At 45.1% G+C, this 20,267-nt stretch overlaps 1 protein-coding gene across 2 annotated transcripts in view; it reads right to left on the reverse strand.

The window, feature by feature from the left end:
• The window catches only part of MAL2 (mal, T cell differentiation protein 2), a 77,520-nt gene extending 62,881 nt beyond the window's left edge, over window positions 1-14,639 (reverse strand). The window contains exon 1 of one of the 2 annotated variants that reach the window (XM_073679822.1): window positions 14,429-14,639. In XM_073679822.1, coding sequence (XP_073535923.1) covers window positions 14,429-14,557 — 129 coding nt within the window. In that variant the 5' untranslated portion in view covers window positions 14,558-14,639. Of the gene's footprint in view, window positions 1-11,233; window positions 11,321-14,428 lie in introns of those variants that run through there. The other variant, XM_073679823.1, reaches the window with a different exon arrangement.
• Between the last annotated feature and the right edge of the window lie 5,628 nt (window positions 14,640-20,267).

Raw genomic sequence — 20,267 nt, forward strand, 5'->3', positions numbered from 1 at the left:
TGGGGTATGCAAACTTTTGAGCACAACTGTACTTATTAGCTGATAATAGTAGTAAGCAAACTCACACCACAGGCTTAAGTGCTCCTAAGTACATGATGGATGGTAGCCTTTCTTGTTGCCAGCATCCTGCTCTGGTCATCATGCTTCCATGGTGGAGTTTTGTTCTTTTGTTCAATACACCTTACGCCACGCTAAAGATCAGATATTTTGGCAGTGCTCCAGGTCACTATGTACACAAGTCATTTCACAAAGCATTTACCTTCTGACCTGGACAACATCTTGTTACGTGGTTTACTGGGCGGACACAGCTCAGTTTATCTATAAAATACACGGAGAGGTTTGTTTTGGCACACCGGGAAAGATTGAAACAGGAAAAGGATTACAGTCTCCAAGCGCTAAAGTTGGTGAAGAAGACTTTTGAGAATCCTACGTATTATTGTTAAAATTAAAACTAATCTTCCACTTGACCCAAAAAACAGACAAAACGTTACCCCATTTTGGATCTACTATATAGAAAACTTGATACAGTCAATATTGCTTAGGTAGTGACTAAAAAAGAAAAACAGCAACATTTTGGATTGAAACAACCAATATTGATAAACATGGAGGCCAAAATTGTAGACATTTTTCTATAGACGCAGTATGGTTAACTAGGATTCAAATGGGACCACCCAAGACTTGAAGTAGTTGTGTCTGTGGCGCCCCTGAGGGTTCGACCGCTACAGGGATGCTGCACTTCGCTAATGAAGTGTAGTGTTCCTCCTCTGAGGTAAAAACAGTGTGATGATCGGGACCAGACCTTTGCATCCAACACCACATTTCTCCACCAGAGGGGGCTAGTATGCACTAGGTGCTGCCCTCCTGGTTACAGGGAGACTGGGGAACCAAGAGTTAGGGGAACCAGTTAGTGGGTGAGGGTGGAGGACTTACAAGTTAGTTACACTTTAAATTTCATATTTAATAAAAAGCCATCTTGGTTCTGGGTCTTTTGATCGTCTTTGTGCTGTCAAACACTGAGTGGTACTGTGATCTCCTACCCTGAACGCGGATCCTGTGTGGGCCTGCATCAGATGGGGACACAGCCCTCGTACCCTGGCCTTGGGACGAGGGGCAGGTTGCAGACTAGGAATGTCTCAACCCGGTCAAAGACCATGACCAAGAAGGCCCGGAGCTTAGGAGTGTAGCTCCACAGCAAATGGATCCCAGGGAGGATGCAGACAGAGCGGAGTACGCCACCTGTCCTCACCACCTGATATATTCAGAGGGAGTCCAGCTGCAAAAGGGATACCGGCCCCCGACACCCGACCTTGCTACTCCATGTCCTGGTCGGGAAAGCCCGGTAGGCCCAGAGGATCCCACCGGGTATCGGAAGAAGCGGAGCTGCCACCCGTGCCCTTGTTCTGAGAGGAGCTCAGAGGGAGACCCGGCCTATTCGCACACACACGGACAGGAAAGGATTCGGTCCGTAGTTCAGGAACACTCTGGTTCAGGGTCCCGATTGAATGCTGGACTTACTTGGAGGTTGTCGGACCCCCATCCCTGGTGACCGCAGGACTCCGCGGGGAGCAGGGAGTTGCCTTCCTTCTGCCATCTCTAAAGTGAGTAAAGCCTTGGAAGTTCACCCCTATGGCCTCCGGACTGTTTATTCTGCGCTACACCGCGCGACGCGGCATCCGTTCTCTTCCTCTACTACTACCCCCTCCATCCTGTCCCTCTGCCCTGAGGCCTTGCTCCGCCTGTGGGGAGTAGTAATAACTTTGGCCGCCATAACACCATGCCTCAGCGGACTGCAGCGGCGCTGGTGGCCTTCACCAGGTGCCACAGGTGGCGTAGTCGTTAATCAGCCAGTCAACCCGGATAAGCCCACACCATCCTTTTTAATGTGACGGCCCTGAGCACGGGTCGGGTCCGGGCACCCCATCTCTCCATCACAGGACCCGACTCTGAGTCCCCCATCTCCTAGGGTAAAGAAAATGGCTTTGCGAGTAGAGGCGTCACATGTCCACCGAATAAAACCTTTTTAGAATGAAGTAACCTTGGTGATGATTAGCCTTGACTCTGGGTTTCCTAACCCTCCAAATTGTCTGGCTAATAGAGGGGGTTTTCTGAGCAGATTAGCCCCCTATATAGTGTCGATATATCACAATAAGGCTTTTGTAATACAATGTTCTACCAACTGATGATACTTTTCAGACTAGAATACAGACTTAGGATGCAAATCATATGACCGTATGTTATAGGTTGCGTTAGGGCCAGAAATCTTTGGCCAACCACAGGTCTTCTGACCAGAACAAACAACTGTTACCCACCTGGGTTGGCCGAGTGATTTGACATCCTCCTGCTTTGGTCAGCTCTCGTTCTCTTATATTGTTGTACTTTTGTAATGTTATATTCCCAGGTTATATGGGCCAGCTGAGGCTGCGAGAAACCACCTGAGTATTCAGGTAGTTGATGTCCACGCAGCTGCAGTGGACTGGTTCTCCCTGATCCACCTGAAAACTTTGCTCTTCAAGGTAATATAGCTGGGTAACCCTGCCGTAACACTTCATCAGCTCTGCATTGTAATCTGCTACACACTCATCTATGTCACGACGTTGAGTTTAGTTTGGACCAGTCCTACCTCAGAATCACCGGTGCAACTGAGCTCTCTTACACCAGTTACTCATCGCTGAATGTATCCCGCTTTCCTGTAGCATGCAACTACCATGCCTGGCCAAGCTGTGCCACATGGGTCACCTTGCTGCATCAATGCCATCTGTCCATACTGCATAATAGCTGCCCATCTGGACTAGGGGCTTCGGGGAATCACCTCAACAGGTGAAATATAACAGCCTCATAGCCAGATACAAGGCGCTTATTTCAAGTCAGGATACCACTGGTCAGGAGGAGAATCAAGGTTCAAACACAAACCGTAAATTATGGCCATGTTAATGCAACCGGTATGAGGAAAAAAGCTGCACCCATTACCCAAACACACACCCATTACCAGAGTAACACCCACATGGTACATAGCATACCAACTAAAAAGAGCGACGCTTCTCAAATGCCAGGACAATCACTTGTCCAGGGAATCATCTAAAACCAAACTTCCTAGCATACTGCTCCGGATGGAACATAAAAAAAGCCAGTGATACAAGAACACCACCAAACCAAAAACCAATACAGAAGGAAGAAGCTGCTTGGGAAAAATATGGCATTTATAAAAACACAGTTCCTTTAAGAATCTGAGTTTACTGACAGACTGCAGGGCCATCTATTTGCACTGTGGAGAAAATCATTAGCGGTGACTTTTATGCCCTAGAGTATGTGTGATGCTGTGACTGGATGAAGGAATGAGTGGCCTTGTATGTTGGTCTAGCTAGGTCTAGGCTGGTACTTGCTGGGAGCACAGAGTGTGACAACGCCGATGCACTGTGTCGTCAACCTGTCTGGTGGAGAACAAAGAATGGCCCATGTAAAGACACAGTTAGGCACCATTCCAAGTTGATCAGGCCATTTTACTAGGAGAGGTTCTAGACCAGGTTGCAGTTGATTTAACCCACACATGTCAAACTCTGGCCCGTGGGCCAAATTTGGCCCTCGGTGATTGTATTTGGCCCACGACGTCATATGGAGGACTGTGTGGGGTCATTATTCTGTATGGTGGACTTTGTGGGGCCATTATTCTAAATGGAGGACTATGTGGGGCCCATTATACTGTGTGGAGGACTATGTGGGGCCCATTATACTGTGTGGAGGGTCACCACACTTTGCCAGGTGAGTTGAAGGGGTGTGGTGGGAGTACAGTAGAGTCATACGTGTGGAGGGTACTGTGGAGGAATTCATTATGGATGTTTCATACTGTTTTGCTAGGGGCCTAAAAAACTAACAGACAGGTAGTTCCTAACTTCCTGCCTGTTTAACCGATGAAGGCTCAGAGCGGTCATAGAATCATAGAATGTTAGAGTTGGAGGAGTCCTCCAGGGTCATCATGGCCAACCCCCTGCTCTATGCAGGATTCACTAAACCATCTCAGACAGATGTCTGTCCAGCCTCTGTTTGAAGACTTACATTGAAGGAGAACTCACCACCTCTCGTGGCAGCCTGTTCCACTCATTGATTACCCTCACTGTCAAAAAGTGTCTTCTAATATCTAATCTGTATCTTCTCCCTTTCAGTTTCATTCCATTGCTTCTCATGTTTCCAAATGAGAATAAGGATGATCCCTCCACACTGTGACATCCCTTCAAATATTTGTAGACAGCTATTAAGTCTCCTCTCAGTCTTCTTTTTTGCAAGCTAAACATTCCCAGATCCTTTAACCGATCCTCATAGGACATAGTTTGCAGTCCGCTCACCATCCTGGTTTTTCAATGTCTTTTTAAAAATCTGGTGCCCAGAACACAGTAATCCAGATGAAGCCTGACCAAGAAGGAGTAGAGGGGGATAATTACTTCACGTGATCTAGACTCTATGCTTCTCTTAATACATCCCAGAACGGTGTTTGCTGGTATGCTCCTGCTGGTGTTTCAGCTTCTCCACGCCAACAGAGCAGCTTTTCCTTTTCCATGCTGTTTTGTTGAGGGGCGTGACTGCCGATGTCATGTACATTGACAGTCAGCTCCCCATAGTTAGGCAGCGGGGAGCCAGCTGTCCATCAGCATAGCGTCGGAAGCCACGCACTGTCAACAACATAGCAGGGTGGAAGAGAAGCCACTGCTCTGTTGACGTGAGGTCAGCGGAAGCTGCTGAATCACCGGGAGGAGTGGTGTGTGACTGCTCTGTGCTGGTGGAGATCAGAGCTCAGCACAGTTCTTCGGCACATAGTAAAAAAAATTAAACAGTCCCAGATAACCCGTTTAAAAACACTTTTAGGTTGCATACGCACATTGAGGATCAAGTTATTTTTTTCTGCATTTATGGCAAATATGCAGCATTTTTCTGCAATTTTGAAAAATGCAACGTGTAAACTCAATTTCATTATGTCTTGGGCAAAATTAGTGTATAGAGAGACATGTCATCAAGGAATTTTGCTTCATCTCAGTCATCATTTGTGTTGTTTCACAAATGCTTAATGTAGTTGGGGTAGACTGACCATTTGGGTATTAGACAGAACATGAAGGCTCATGGCCAGTGGAGTCTTCCCTGTGGCTCTGAAAAGTGATTATATAGTTGTCAGGAATAGTCACCGCATTTGGTGCCCACCGTTTTCCTCCCATTGCCCTCCCCTATTTGCAGGACCTAGGTGGTCCATATGGCCACCAGACCAGTTCCTAACACCTGTCCCCAGCAGTGCCTCTTCTGATCAGTAGGTTTAATGCATAAGTGTAATGTCACACCAGGCCTCTTTATACAATTAGGTGTTGGGGATGTCAGCACGTAGGAGGATGGTCGCAGAGTTCTGGTCTGGCAGACACAGACTACTGACTTGGCCACTGCACCAGTGTTTGGTGACTCGTTTTGATCGGCTCTACTCTCATATTTCTATAAACAGTGATGTCACAATCAATATTCATATACAGTACATGTGCATTGTGTGTCGTAACCTGTGCACTCCTCTGTGCACTGTGAATGGGAATTTGGAACATAGTTTATCATTAATTAGCTACATTGATTGTTAGGTAAATGAATGGGAAGGGTTCTCTAAGAAAAATAATATACTTCTCAAAAAATAAAGGGATCACTCAAATAACACATCCTCGATCTGAACGAATGAAATAGTCTCATTGAATACTTTGTTCTGTATAAAGTTGAATGTGCTGACAACAAAAAGCACACAAAAATTATCAATGGAAATCACATTTATTAACCAATGGAGGCCTGGATTTGGAGTCACCGGCAAAATTAAAGTGGAAAAACACACTACAGGCTGATCCAACTTTGATGTAATGTCCTTAAAACAAGTCAAAATGAGGCTCAGTATTGTGTGTGGCCTCCACATGCCTGTATGACCTCCCTACAACGCCTGGGCATGCTCCTGATGAGGCTCAGTATTGTGTGTGGCCTCCACATGCCTGTATGACCTCCCTACAACGCCTGGGCATGCTCCTGATGAGGTTGTGGATGGTCTCCTGTGAGATCTCCTCCCAGACCTGGACTAAAGCCTCCGCCAACTCCTGGACAGTCTGTGGTGCAACGTGACGTTGGTGGATGGAGCGAGACATGATGTCCCAGATGTGCTCAATCGGATTCAGGTCTGGGGAACGGGCGGGCCAGTCCATAGCTTCAATGCCTTCATCTTGCAGGAACTGCTGACACACTACAGCCACATGAGGTCTGGCATTGTCTTGCATTAGGAGGAACCAAGGGCCAACCGCACCAGCATATGGTCTCACAAGGAGTCTGAGGATCTCATCTCGGTACCTAATGGCAGTCAGGCTACCTCTGGCGAGCACATGGAGGGCTGTGCGGCCCTCCAAAGAAATGCCACCCCACACCATTACTGACCCACTGCCAAACCGGTCATGCTGAAGGATGTTGCAGGCAGCAGATCGCTCTCCACGGCGTCTCCAGACTCTGTCACGTCTGTCACATGTGCTCAGTGTGAACCTGCTTTCATCTGTGAAGAGCACAGGGCGCCAGTGGCGACTTTGCCAATCCTGGTGTTCTGTGGCAAATGCCAAGCGTCCTGCACGGTGTTGGGCTGTGAGCACAACCCCCATCTGTGGACGTCGGGCCCTCATACCACCCTCATGGAGTCGGTTTCTAACCGTTTCTGCAGACACATACACATTTGTGGCCTGCTGGAGGTCATTTTGCAGGGCTCTGGCAGTGCTCCTCCTGTTCCTCATTGCTCAAAGGCGGAGGTAGCGGTCCTGCTGCTTGGTTGTTGCCCTCCTACGGCCCCCTCCACGTCTCCTGGTGTGCTGGCCTGTCTCCTGGTAGCGCCTCCAGCCTCTAGACATTACGCTGACAGACACAGCAAACCTTCTTGCCACAGCTCGCATTGATGTGCCATCCTGGATGAGCTGCACTACCTGAGCAACTGTGGCGCCCTGCTGTGCATTGGTGCCACAGATCCTAGAGGGGTGCATGGACGGATTCCTCCACAAGAGGTCCTCCTAGCATTCACACACCTCCACCTTCCACATCAGACCACCAGAGGGAGCCCGTTAGGGATATAAATAGGGAAGGTGGAGCTAGGCAGTCAGTCTGTAAGGAGTCTGGAATCTACAGCCTGGAGTATGCAGTCTAAAGTCTGCTGCAGCCAGAGAGCTTGTCAGGTCAGTACAGACTCAGGGAACTCAGTTAGTGAGCCTAGGGTGTGCCGACACCGAAAGAGCGGTGAAGAGTAGCGAGGCCTACTGCCAGTGTGAAGCCTAATGAGGGCCCCGAGCGTGGCCGAAGGCGAGTGGAGTAAGCAAGCAACTTAGGGGGCAGAGGAGCTTAACCAGCTCACCCCAAAATCATTTACCGGACACCGGGTCCGCGCCTACAGGCGCTTATATCCCCAGCAGGAATAACCGGAACCCCTAGAGAACTATATGTCCCAGGAACACCAAAAGCTGACTGTTATACCAGGGTCAGGAGTCACGGAGGCCCAAGAGACCAGGGAGTGTGATCTCCAACAGAAGGCCCTACCACCAGGTCAGCAGGTGCAAGACAGAGACTAAGTTAGGCCTAGCTCCAAGCAGGTCAGAAACTCATCAAGGAAAGGCAAGGAACAGGAGGCCCCACACCCGCTCACTGGGGAGAGTCCTGATATGCACCCTTCACCCTAAAGTGCCCTGGATCGTGCCTGAAACACCACCAGTAAAGGTACTGAAGTGAACTGTCATGTGTGTGTGCCTATTCTTCCTCTGACCCGGCTGGTCCCCTCTGTCCTGCATCCTACACTTTTGCTGCCCTGAGGCCCCGCTCCACCTGTGGGGAGCAGCACCAACTAAGCTGCCTGAACACCAGCCTCAGAGGACTGTCGCAGCACTGGTGATCCTCACCAGACACCACAGGTGGCGTCACGAACATTTCCCAATCCCATACAACTTCCCCCCTTCTTTTAAGAGTGATCCCACGCTACGGGCCCGGGAGCCGACCACCGCGACATCCCCCAAGATCAGGCAACAACAAGGCCCGGGCGCCGAGTCGTCCCCATCCCCTGGGCGCGTCACAACTTCTGTGGGTTGTAGAGTTCGTCTCATGCTACCACGAGTGTGAAAGCACAACCAACATTCAAAAGTGACCACAACATCAGCCAGAAAGCATTGGTACTGAGATGTGGTCTGTGGTCCCCACCTGCAGAACCACTCCTTTATTGAGTGTGTCTTGATAATTGCCAATAATTTCCACCTATTGTCTATTCCATTTGCACAACAGCATGTGAAATTGATTGTCAATCAGTGTTGCTTCCTAAGTGGACAGTTTGATTTCACAGAAGTTTGATTTACTTGGAGTTATATTCTGTTGTTTAAGTGTTCCCTTTATTTTTTTGAGCAGTGTATAGTATAGTATAATATATATATATAATCCCGGGCAGCACGGTGGCTCAGTGGTTAGCACTGCAGCCTTGCAGCACAGGGGTCCTGGGTTTAAATCCCACCAAGGACAACATCTGCAAGGAGTTTGTATGTTCTCTCCATGTTTGCGTGAGACTGATAGGGAATTTAGATTGTGAGCCCCAATGGGGACAGCCATGATAATGTATATAAAGCGCTGCAGAATATGTTGGCGCTATATAAATATATACACACATACATACAGTACATATACACACATGTATTGTATGTGACTCACCTACACTGTGGTTAGTGTATAAGCGTTTTCTAATCTCTTATTGACTTTAAAGAGAAGCTGTCACTTGTCATAAGTATTTAACATTTCTATTGGTGTAAATGCCGCCGTTCTCCTGAATCCGGCATCGTTTTTCCTTTTGTTTCTGCCCCTCTCCGTTCCCGAGATATGGCCTTTTCTTACTTCTATGTAAATCTAAATTTATTAGGCAAGTGGGAGTGGTAATTAACTCTTCACGCCCCCTTGGATGACAAGACTAGATTAACATACTAGGAAGAGGAGGTCATATCTCAGGAACGGAGAGGAGCAGAAACAAAAGAGAAACATCGCCGGATTCAGGAGAACAGCGGCATTTACACCAGCTAAAAAAAAAATCACATATTAATGACAAGTGACAGGTCGTCTTATAAGAGAATGTCTGGACCATTTACATCGAGAATGTAGACTGGTCACCACCACTCCCAATCAGTGCTCAGATCTGATTAATCAGAAGTTTGTGTCATGTCACGTGTATGAGTGACAGAGCCACAAAATGGAGAAACCAGCAAGCAGTGCACAAGTAATACTGACATACAACGACTCTAGGATGTGCCCTAACTATTCATGGAGGGTCTGACCTCACCAATCCTGAGAATGGAGAAGACAGCTGGGCTGATTCATTGGTTTTCCCTGCACAGTGGTGCTCCCGACTTCCCATCCCCATTCTCCTCATTGAAGAGGCCGGGAATGTCTCTGTGCATGGAAAAAAAACAGCGAAGTGGACTGACTTAGCACTGCAGACCCTTTATACTCAGGATCTATGGGGGTCATTAAGTGATGGCATACCCTAGCCGCATGTCATCATCTGCAGTCCTTGGGTGTCAGGTTGAAAGTGGAGCCCCCTTCTGCAGGAATGAGTAATACACTCTATGTTATAGACCAGCCTGCAGACCCCTAGTGTCGGCCTTGCATAAAAGCCACATATATAATAAATGAGGGTACAGGTGAGAGGTGACCACACTAAAACTTCACAAAGAGGGTGCACAGTGCTTACATAGAAAAGGTCAGCCATGCATACAATCCAGGCTCCAGGCAATGCATGTCTCCGACCTATTGTGCTGCCATATACACGCCCTGCATGCCAGATAAGCACACATAATAGCGTCTCAGCCCTATATGTGACAACATGAACAGAATGGAGATCACTCCCTAGCAAACAGCCTCGTACGGTGAGACTCTCCACAACTTGTTAAACTTCTTTTGTCGGCCAGACTTGCCCATAACAACCAGGATTCAGCCGGCAAGCAAAGGATGTGTGTGGGTGCCCTGCCCTAAAAAATGCTGGCTCAGCCCCAGATTTCACAGTCAGAGATAGTTATGCAGATTGCAAGCCAAGGTTGTCATTTTTATCATTCTATTGAAAAAAAAAAAAATTCTAAAAAACATTCTGATAATAAAGCAAAATTATTTCGATGACACCGAGGATTTATAACTTGTGACGACGCTTACAAAACATTTTTGTCACTCCTGAAGTGTCCCTGGTGGAGAAACTAAACTCCAAGAGGTTTCATATCTGACACTCCCTCAAGATCCGAAGGGAAGGAACATTCACATGACGGGGCCCATTCATTATTGCATTTCTGACACTTTTTTTGGTGTGAAAACCTCTCAATTAGTGACTTTTTTTTATTTGCGCCAAATTCATCAAATGATTTGTACCTTTTTTTCCAGTCTACATACTTTTCTGAGTTTTACATCAATGCAATTTTTCCAAATATTTTAGACTGAATCATCAAATGCAATTTTTTTTTTGCCGTAAAATTTAGCGTAACTGTACTCCAGTCCCTCTCACTGGAGGGATTTTATGTACGGCAGGTATTTTGGTGCAATTTTTGAGACATTTTACTCAATGTGCAACTTTTCCCGCTATAACCAGTTAAAGTTAGCAAAGAAAAAGGACACTTTTGGGCTTTGCGCAAAATTTATGTACCATGAATCAAGTGTGCTATTTTGATGAATTTGGCACAAAAAGTCAAAATAGAAAAGTGTCTCGCAAAAAAAGTTGCAATTGATGAATCCGTGCCCAAATTCAAAAAGTTACATATGAAATGACACTCAACATTTAAAGCATCCTGCAAGGAGAATCTGAGTAGTAACATAAGGATAAGTCCTCTGCTCCCACCAGAACCACAGAGGCAGAGACTGCAGCTACATCTTCCTCCTCCTCCCACTAGAGCTTTGGGTGAGGGACTGGCTCTTCCCAACAGAACCATCTGTGTATGGCGTCCGAATGTCAATGCTCCATAGAAAAGAGCATGCAAATTAACTCCCTTTCAGAAAGAAAAGCTATCCAAACACTGCAATTACGATGGGCGTCTGTAGGCTAATATCCTGTAGTTTTCTTTTTTAGAAAGAGTTATTTTACATGGAGCAATGCCAATTCCAAACTCCGTACACAGCTGTTTCCCCTAAAGTGGTTGTTCCCTTTCAAATATAACTCCTCCCTTGTTGCACTTTATTTAAAAAATTAAAACTGGGCTATACTCACCTTCTCCAGGTCCACCAGCCAGTATCTGCAGCTGCTCCCAGTGCCTAGCTTTGGCTGCGGTGTTGACATCATGTCGACAGCCAAACAGTGAGCTTAGCAGCTCCGTCTACACTGGAATGCTCAGCTCATTGATTGGCTGTCAAGGTGATGTCAGCGCCACAGTAACTGTTGTTGGACCTGGGGAAGGCGAGTACAGCTTGTTAAAAAAAATGATGTAAGTGACGAATTATATTTGAAAAAGAACAACCACTTTAGGGAAAGTCAGATACCTCCACGTCTCGAAAGCTGCATCAAGGAAAAGTACGATGAAACAGCTGCCTGTAGATGGGTGTATGACATGGTAATATCTCTAGTGTTTGAATAAAAAGTTGGACATTTATTGTTCCCATGTAACATTGCGAATAAGACTCCATTTACAGCTTGTCCCCTTAAGAGGAGCCATCCCACCTCGAAAATGCTTCAAGGGAAAGTACCCCAAAACAGCTGTCTGTAGATGGGTGTCGAACATGATTAATATCCCTGGTTATGTTAATGGATCAGGCATTGACTTACAGGGTCACAATCTCCAATAAACTTCATCCACAGGGTTCCTTTCGATAACACATTAATCATTTTTATGACTAGAGATCTGCACAGGATCCATAATATGCTGCCCATTGACTGCTATGGTCCAAAACGCTGCATCCATGTCCCTTTCATTTTAGGTGGAGCCATGCAGAATTTTCTTCATGGATTTATGCCCTACACAGCAGCACATGGGTCCGTAATAGGGACTGTAGGGACACGTCGAGTCCCCATACAAGGTGACTGCACCGCCTTGGCCGAACACCACTCGGAGATGTGTTTGGTAAGAGAGCATTGAGTGGAGAAGACATTAGACCTTCTTCTAAGCTGTTGATAGTACAGATGCCATTCAGGATCTCCAGGAAGAGATGGGACTCCTGATACCATACAGCAAGGTCCTGAATGCAGAGATTAGTTTACACCACACACAGATTACCTCTGCCAAGATAAATACCGCGCTCCTCCTTCCTTTCACACAAGACTTCCTTTGTCGCCTTTGAAGACTCAGGACCAGAATTATGCTTTATATAACATATCTGTGGAAAATTATTGCATTGAAAGTTTGGTGGGAGCTAGAAACTAGAGAAGACATGGTCCTCGATAGATTTAGCCCACATGTCCTGCTGGTCTTTAAAGCCAAGGTTTTTTTTTTTAAATTTTAGTATTATTCTAGTGGGGTGGAATATTATCCTCCATGAGCACTGAAACCAAAGCCATCTGCAATTCTACTGAGCTGAACATAGAGAGCACTCTAAGGTGGAGGGTCAAGGGCTATGCCATAAATATCTTATAGATGTATTTCTGTCTTGGATGTGGCCCACTATCTCCCAAATAGGGTTCCCCTGTTTCATGCGACCACCAGTGAGAGTGTAGAGGTCCCGATGCACTGTCCGACTCCATTTCCTGCTATAGGAGTTGCGAATGCTGCCAAGACTAGTTGCTCCTCCATATTCAGAACTCCTATAGCAATAAATGGAGCCGGAGCGCACATAGGGACCTCTACACTCACTTCGACTATAACTAGGGATTAGTCCGGGTCCCTTGTAGATGTGCCATTAGTGTTTCGTGGGAAAACCTCTTACATTTTTGCATGCCTGACAGCTATTCTTACCCCTACTTTCCATATACATGTACACTTAGTCTTTCTTTTCCCCGACATCATCTGTCAGGGAGAGTCAGGAGGCCAAGACCACCATACTCATAAGAAATGCTTGCCAACATTCCCCAAAAGGGGCAAGCTTGAGCAAAACCATGCCAATAAGTGAGCGTTTTAGATGAGTTTCCTTTAGACTCATGGGGGCTTAAGTATCCCAATTTTTGTATCAGATATGTTTGAAAAAAATGTAAGATAGTCAGCTGGTCCCAATGAAATTGGAAGAAATTTTAGTAATATGTATAGTGGCTTTAAAGGTGTTATTCAGTGACATCCAAGGCTGCTCACTTCTTCTGTGTCTTACTGGGTCGTAAAGTTATCGGCACCGCTCGCTTCAGCATCAGAAGTGAGAGGCTCTGGACGTTGCCGGATTACCCTTTTAAGGTTGGTGCCCTGTGCAGTACTTTATTGATGTTGTCCTCTGTAGAGTAGATCTACCTGCATATGTGTTAGGGAAGAGTCAGATGGCCGTATAACTTGGACGGGGATTTTAATGCAATGCTCGGACTGACCGACGGCTCTACAGACCTGAGCGTGACAGCTGCATAAAAATACATGCTGTCACTCTTGGGTTGGAAGAGCCGCCGGCCAGTCCAATCATTGCGTTGTGACTATACAGCCGATTCTCCGCAAATCTCATCACTGCTCATTTAAGTTGAGGCTATACAACGACAGCAAAATTGCAGTGTTGCATTGCGACATCCCACCTAATGATTTCCTACGTTGTGGCACAGAGTGGCAAACGTATTACATTTTCTGTCTCTGTTCTCAAGTTGCACTTAACACACTTGCAATAGACTTTAATGTAAGTCAAAGGCAACGTATACACTATTTGGCCATTTTTTTAAAAGTGCAAAATCACAGCTCTAAAATACGTCATGTGAAAGCAAGTTGCACAGGTGTTTATGCTCATGGGGCGCAGCGTCCAATATTCAGATGCAGATGGCTCATCATCATCATGCAAATTACATAGTGTACTCAGTGCCAATTATACCCAGGGGTGAACTAGCCATTCGGGCAATGACTGAGGGCCTGTGGCCAGAAGGGACCTACAGTCCTTCAACAAGATGCATTAAATTCTAAGGCAAAAAGAGATAAGGCACAGACTTTGTGTACTATAACTATGGTTGCTGGTAAGGGCCCCCATGATCGTTATCACCCCGCAGGGGCAGACATATCATTGGTGCAACCTGTGTTAACTCATAGGGGCCCAAGAGGTCAGAGGGCCACTTCCACTTCCAAAGCAGGTAGAATTGTGCATTTTGGCGAGTTATTGTAGTGCAAAGGGCCCATATATTGTTCTTGCACAGGGGCCCTCTTCTGTCTGTGTCCCCCACTGTCACTCTCAGTCCACACCTGAACACAGACTCAGTGTAAAATTACTAAACACCGCTGCAAATGATCATTCTCAACCCTCTCATGGCAGATCACAGCATTCAGAGAGGATCAGAGCCTAACAACCTGCCGTGCTTACTTACAATTTCCAGACAGATAAATGCTCCAGAGTAAGTCCTCAGCACATCAGGTCCAACGGGCAAGCCAACAGTGGCCGCAGGGTAGGACATAGCAGCGGGGCTGGGCACTGGGGGGACTCCTTGTTCAGCCATGCTTGCTTTGTTTGTGTGACAGTGTGTCAGGTAGCAGCATGCACAATGCACTGTCAGGCAGGTACACCTGAGGGCGTCATGTGACCGGCGACAGGTACAGCCCAAACCCCGGCCCTGCCCAGAAAGTCTGAATGCTGGCTTACATTTCAGCCATGGGAAAAGAGGGCAGGGCAGGAGAGGCGACGAAGCAGCTAGTGCAGAAAGGAGCAAGGCAGAAAAATGTCAGGAATTGAAGCAGAGGCAGGTGCCATAAGGCATCAAAGGTGACGGTAAACATGTCTGATGGCTGCCCCCATTGTAGGACAGTGCAGTTCTGTGTCTGCAAAAAGAACGAGGAAGCCAATATAATGCTAAAAGCGTGTAACGATACGGATATACGTGTACACGGGTCGGATACGCAGCGGATTTTCCATCCAGGCGAGCATTCAGGATGAGATTTTAGGAAATGTCATCCAAGTTCTGCAGAGAAAATCTTGGGCGTAATCTGAGCAGCTCCGAGGATCTGACACCGGCGCCACCTCAAATTCTGCTGCGATGTTCACTGCAGATTGAATGGTGAAATATGAAGTAACCTCGCAGCATGTCCACAGTGAAACCTGTAACGTGGTGCAGATTTTACCACCACACGTTCACCGCAGATGTGTCCTGTGTGGACGCACCCTTAGGTCGATTTCACACATCCAACTTTTACCGGCCATGATGTCCAGACTGGCCGCATGTGTCCTGACCCGAACTCGTCAGGATGACATATGCAGCCTATGAGGTTGTTGAGTTCAGATTAGGAGATCTGTGGCCGTCCTGGACATCGTGGTCTGTACTCGGACTGTGAATGTCGGATGTGCAACGATAACCTCAAAGTATGAACATATGACATCTATCAGACATCGGCGTGCCCGATGAGTTTTTCCTGCAAGAAACCAGCTTCAGGTGCTTTCCTGGAAACCTCTTTTTTGCCGTCCTCGCTGACCCTTTTTTTTTTTTTTCTCAACTTGTACATATTAAAGACGCACTCCCATGAAGATTTTTATTCATTAAATGTGTGTATATATGCCTGTAATGTAGTGTGGGGGGAGAATCAGACGGCCTTATAACTTGGACGAGGATTGCAACGCAATGCCCGGACTGGCCATCGGCTCTCCTGACAGGAGCGTGACAGCATTTCTTTCTATGCAGCTCAGGTTGGGAGAGGCAACGGCCAGTCCGAGCATTGCGTTGCGATCCTCGTTGCGTTGACTCTCCCCTAAGTTTATTAATATACTCGCCTACTACTGCTCTCTCCGGTGTCCAGCGCCATTTTTCTCCTCTTCTAAGTGACTTCACCGTTCTGCGTGACCCAGATGTGACTCTTTGGCTACGTGAACACGATGAGTATTTGGTGAGTTTTTTACCTCCAGTATTTGTAAGCCAAAACCAGGAGTGGAACAATCACAGGAAAAGTATAATACAAACACGTCACCACTGCTACATTTATTACCCACTCCCGGTTTTGGCTTACAAATACTGAGGTCAAATACTGAACGTGTGAACTTGGTTTTACATTGTAAGGCTATGTGCCCACGATTTTTGTGCGCATCAAAAACGCTGCGGAAAAATCCGCAGCATGGGCATAGAACTTGCGGATTCTCATTGGGGACCATGGGGTGCGCAATAACAAGCGTTTTAAAAGCGTTTTCGCTGCGGAAATTCCGCATCAAATACTCTTGTAAAACGCTACGTGGGCACATACCCTAAGACTATGGAGCGTCAGAATGAGGCCCCATAAACTGACATTGTAAGGGTAGGTTCACACCACCATTTTCTGCACATCCGAGAAAAATGGTCTGATTATTCTGATCAATCAGACTCTGATCAGAGCTTGATCAGACTGGCATCAGTTTTTTTTCAGATGAGGAAAGAAAGAAAAAAAGTTTCTCCATATTCTGTGAAAATGCCATGTGAGTGCCGTTCAATTTTTTCACTGACCCATAGACTTGCATTGTTGACTTTGATCCGTCACTCGGATCAAAATCAGACATGTCACCGATATTTTTTTTTACGCAGACCACTCAATCCAAGGGAAAAATCGGACATGTTCACAGCCCCCTAGAATATCATAGGTACGAGTGCTATCCGTTAAAACTATGGCTAGCACTCATCCGTGTGCACGAGCCCTAAAAGAGACTTCCGGCTCACTCCATGCGTGTCACAAAGAAGAGGAGAAAAGCGGCGCTGGATCCCGGAGAGAGCAGCGGTAGGTGAGTATATTAATATATTCACACTATATTACATGTACATACACACATTTAATGAATAAAAAACGTAATGGGTGTGCTTATTTAATACTGAGCACACGCATTGGACCGGTCACTTTTTATTCGCTTCGTGGCTTTCGAAACCTGAAGCGATTAAAAGAAGTTCAAACAGACTGAACATGTGCTCAGCAAGTTGTTTTTACATTGCTGTGTTCATTATTTTTGGTTGTTTTTTTTTAATACTTTTTCGGACAACTTCCAGATGGATTCTGCCTGAAAAAGACATTGCATGCATATAACCTCGGTGCATGTGCACATTGTTTATTTGAGGAATTATTTGGAGCTTTAAAAACACTTGAAAGACTCTTAGGCTATGTGCCCATGGTGCAGAAATGAAGCAGAAAATTTCCGCTTCATTTCTGCATCTCCTTGCCTGGAAAAACGCGTGCGGAATTTGACATGCGTTTTTCGCGCGTCTTGCACATGCGGAATTGCCTTGCGCTTTCTAATGCATTGTAGATGGAAATTCCGCATGCGTAAACGCACAAATAATGGACATGCTGCGGAATTTTCCGCACATCAAAAACGCTGTGGAAAATTCCGCAGCATGGGCATTGAAATTGCAGATTTACATTGGGGACCATGGGGGAAGGATTACCAAGCGCTTACGCTGCAAAAATTCCGCAGCAAAAACGCTTGAAAAACGCATCGTAGGCACGGACCCAAACTATTCCTTTTTTTTTTTTTTAAACCAACGTGCTGTTCTTATGTTCAGTTTTTTCAGTGTTTTTTTTCTACTTCAGCATTTTGAAAAATGCCTCCTAGTAAAAAAAAAAAAAAAAAAAGTGCATATCACATCTTAGTAGCTGCTCCCCATGGAATCCGCTCCAAAAAACTCTTCAAAATCTCTTCAGGAAATGTAAAAAAAAATCCTCCAAAAATTCCCCATAGAAGGAGGCTTTCTTGGGGTATGTGCACATGGCGCCTTAATGCCGAAGAATGAGCAGCCAAAGCTTTCCTAGCTGGCAGTCTTTTTCCAAAGCGGCTTTGTTGGTGGTTTAGCCATAGTTATTTGCTGTGTATTTTACCTAATCTTTGAACTATAAAGAGCCAAACGAAGAATGAACATGTTGCTTCTTTTACGTTTTCGAACTGTGAAGTTGTCATGTCCCATGATTTGGGGATCATACAGACAGTATTCTATGATCAGTGTGCTGTTTCATTGCTATGCAATAAGGTTTGCTCTCTTAGACATTTGTCCTTCCTCTCTCCCTGTCTCTCTCTGATGTAGCTCTGATGTCAGTAACCCCTCCCTTCTTCCTCCTTCTTCTTCCTCCTTCTTCTTCCTCACTCACTGTCTATCAGCCATCTTAGAAGCTCATGTGTTTGCAGCCCTGTTTCTGAAAAGTCTTTTGTTACCTGCTGTATGTGTGCATATCTACAAGAATTCAGCTAGAAAATAACCCTTCTTCTGGAATCTTCCTCCTACAGTCGAGTTCAAGCTATCTGAGGACATCACTCTGTGTGAGCAACGGTTGAGAGAGGCAGCCTAGAAACGGTGTCTCAGCGCCCTACACTTGCAGCTTAGTTATGGAGTCAGAATAGAAGTAGTTAAAAGAAGTACAGTAACAAGACAAAATATTGGCACACAATGTCATTGTTACTTTCTGGTGCATTATGCTAATTTTTTTGTGGTTTTTCTTCAGGCACATTCCACCTGAAAAAGACACTGTGCGCACATTGCCTCAGAGCAGTTTCCACCAGAAAGTTTGGCATTTTTGACCATCTCCCCACAAAAAATGCCCCCTGGGTTCATACATCTTTGCCTGAAGCATTTTACATGGATTTTGGAGCAGATTCTGCTCCAAAATTCATATAACCTCCCCCTCCCCACACTTCAAACACTCTTATGGGAGTATGGGATTATTCAGATGTCAGTAATTTTTCTCATATGCAAAAAAACGATCTGAGTTTCATCAGTGTTTTGAATAAATTTTTCTCGTATGATAAAAAAAAAATGATGGCAGTTTCTCAAACTTCTCATATCAAGCAGTCCTTGAAAAACATTGCATTGACGAGTTTGATTCAAGACCATGATCAAAATCAGACTTGTCACCTTGATTTTGTGCTGACCACCTGGTTATATGAACAGCTGTATAGACTATAAGTAAAAGTTTTGTCCGCGAAAAACTGACGTCTGAATGAGGCCTTAGCTTCTTAATTATTGGGAAAACGCATATAATGCACGTGACACTGTATTTGTCCATATGAAAAAAGAAGCAAATGTCAAGTGTTGAGAAACTTTATTTGATGCATTTATTTTTTTCTGCATGAAAAAATTTAATTTTTTTTTAAGCATTTTTATGTGTTATTTCCGCTAAGGCTGTGTTCACATTTTGCATTCCCAATCCATTTTGTTTCCCGTGATTTTTCAAAAACGCATTAAAAATGCATTGATTTTACCATCTTTTGGAAAAAACGTCAAAAAACACATTCGAAAGTCATCAAATGCTTTTGATCTGAATAGGGAAAACTTGCAGTATAAATGGTGAAAGAATTGACTAGCCATGTTTTTTTCTTTTAACAAGGCACCACAGGTCAAAAAAAAGGGAGGGGAAAAAAAAAGGCAATGTGTGAATGAGATTTTAGAAATCTCATTCATTTTGCTGTTCTGTAAAACAATGTATTTATTCCACACAAAAAAATTGGTATGTATGAACAAGCCCTGAAGATAAGTGTTTTTTCCACCTGAAAAAGTAAAAAAATTAACATATGAACAGCGATGTCAAAATTACTTGCTGTGTACATGTTCCGTCTTTTCTAACTTCTTTTAACCGCTTTGAAAGCTGGGAAGCAGCTAAAAGAAGTGACCTGATCATTCTGGCATCTTTTTCCTGAAGTGTCTTTTGCTTCAAAAACTAGGAGGACAGCAAAAAAAAACTACAACAGTGTGAACATGGTTTATAGATTTCAAAAAAACATCTGGAAAACACCATTAAAAAAATGCTCCGGGAATCCAAAACACCTGAGAAAGTGTTTCACATGTCTACTGTGTGAAAAATGCATGTTTTTCGCTGCCGGAAATGTGAACAAACACCCTTTCTAGAAGGGGCTTCCACTGAAAAAACTCATAAATTTTGAATGCCCCAACAAATTCTGCTTGAAGATGGCCTAAGAGTGTGTTCATACCGTGTCTTTTTTCACGTGGAAAACTCTGCAAAAAAAAAAAAAAAAAATGTTTATAAGAGGAACACATGTTAAAACAGCTTGCTGTTCATATTATGTTATATGTTCAGGCTTTTGAGCTTCCTTTTTAATGCTTCAGGTTTTCGAAAGATGTCAGCGTTTTAAAGACGTATCATACTTTTTTCTGGTGTCTTGGGCTATGAAGACGCTCAATACTTACAATCTAACTTAATGAGAAAGCTAAAAAAAAGGAAACTCTTGTGTATTTTTTGTGCATTTTTTTCAATATTTCC

The sequence above is a fragment of the Phyllobates terribilis genome, unplaced genomic scaffold (assembly GCF_046119375.1).
Source record: "Phyllobates terribilis strain yellow unplaced genomic scaffold, ASM4611937v1 Scaffold_4__5_contigs__length_816908805, whole genome shotgun sequence".
NCBI classification, from domain to species: domain Eukaryota; kingdom Metazoa; phylum Chordata; class Amphibia; order Anura; family Dendrobatidae; genus Phyllobates; species Phyllobates terribilis.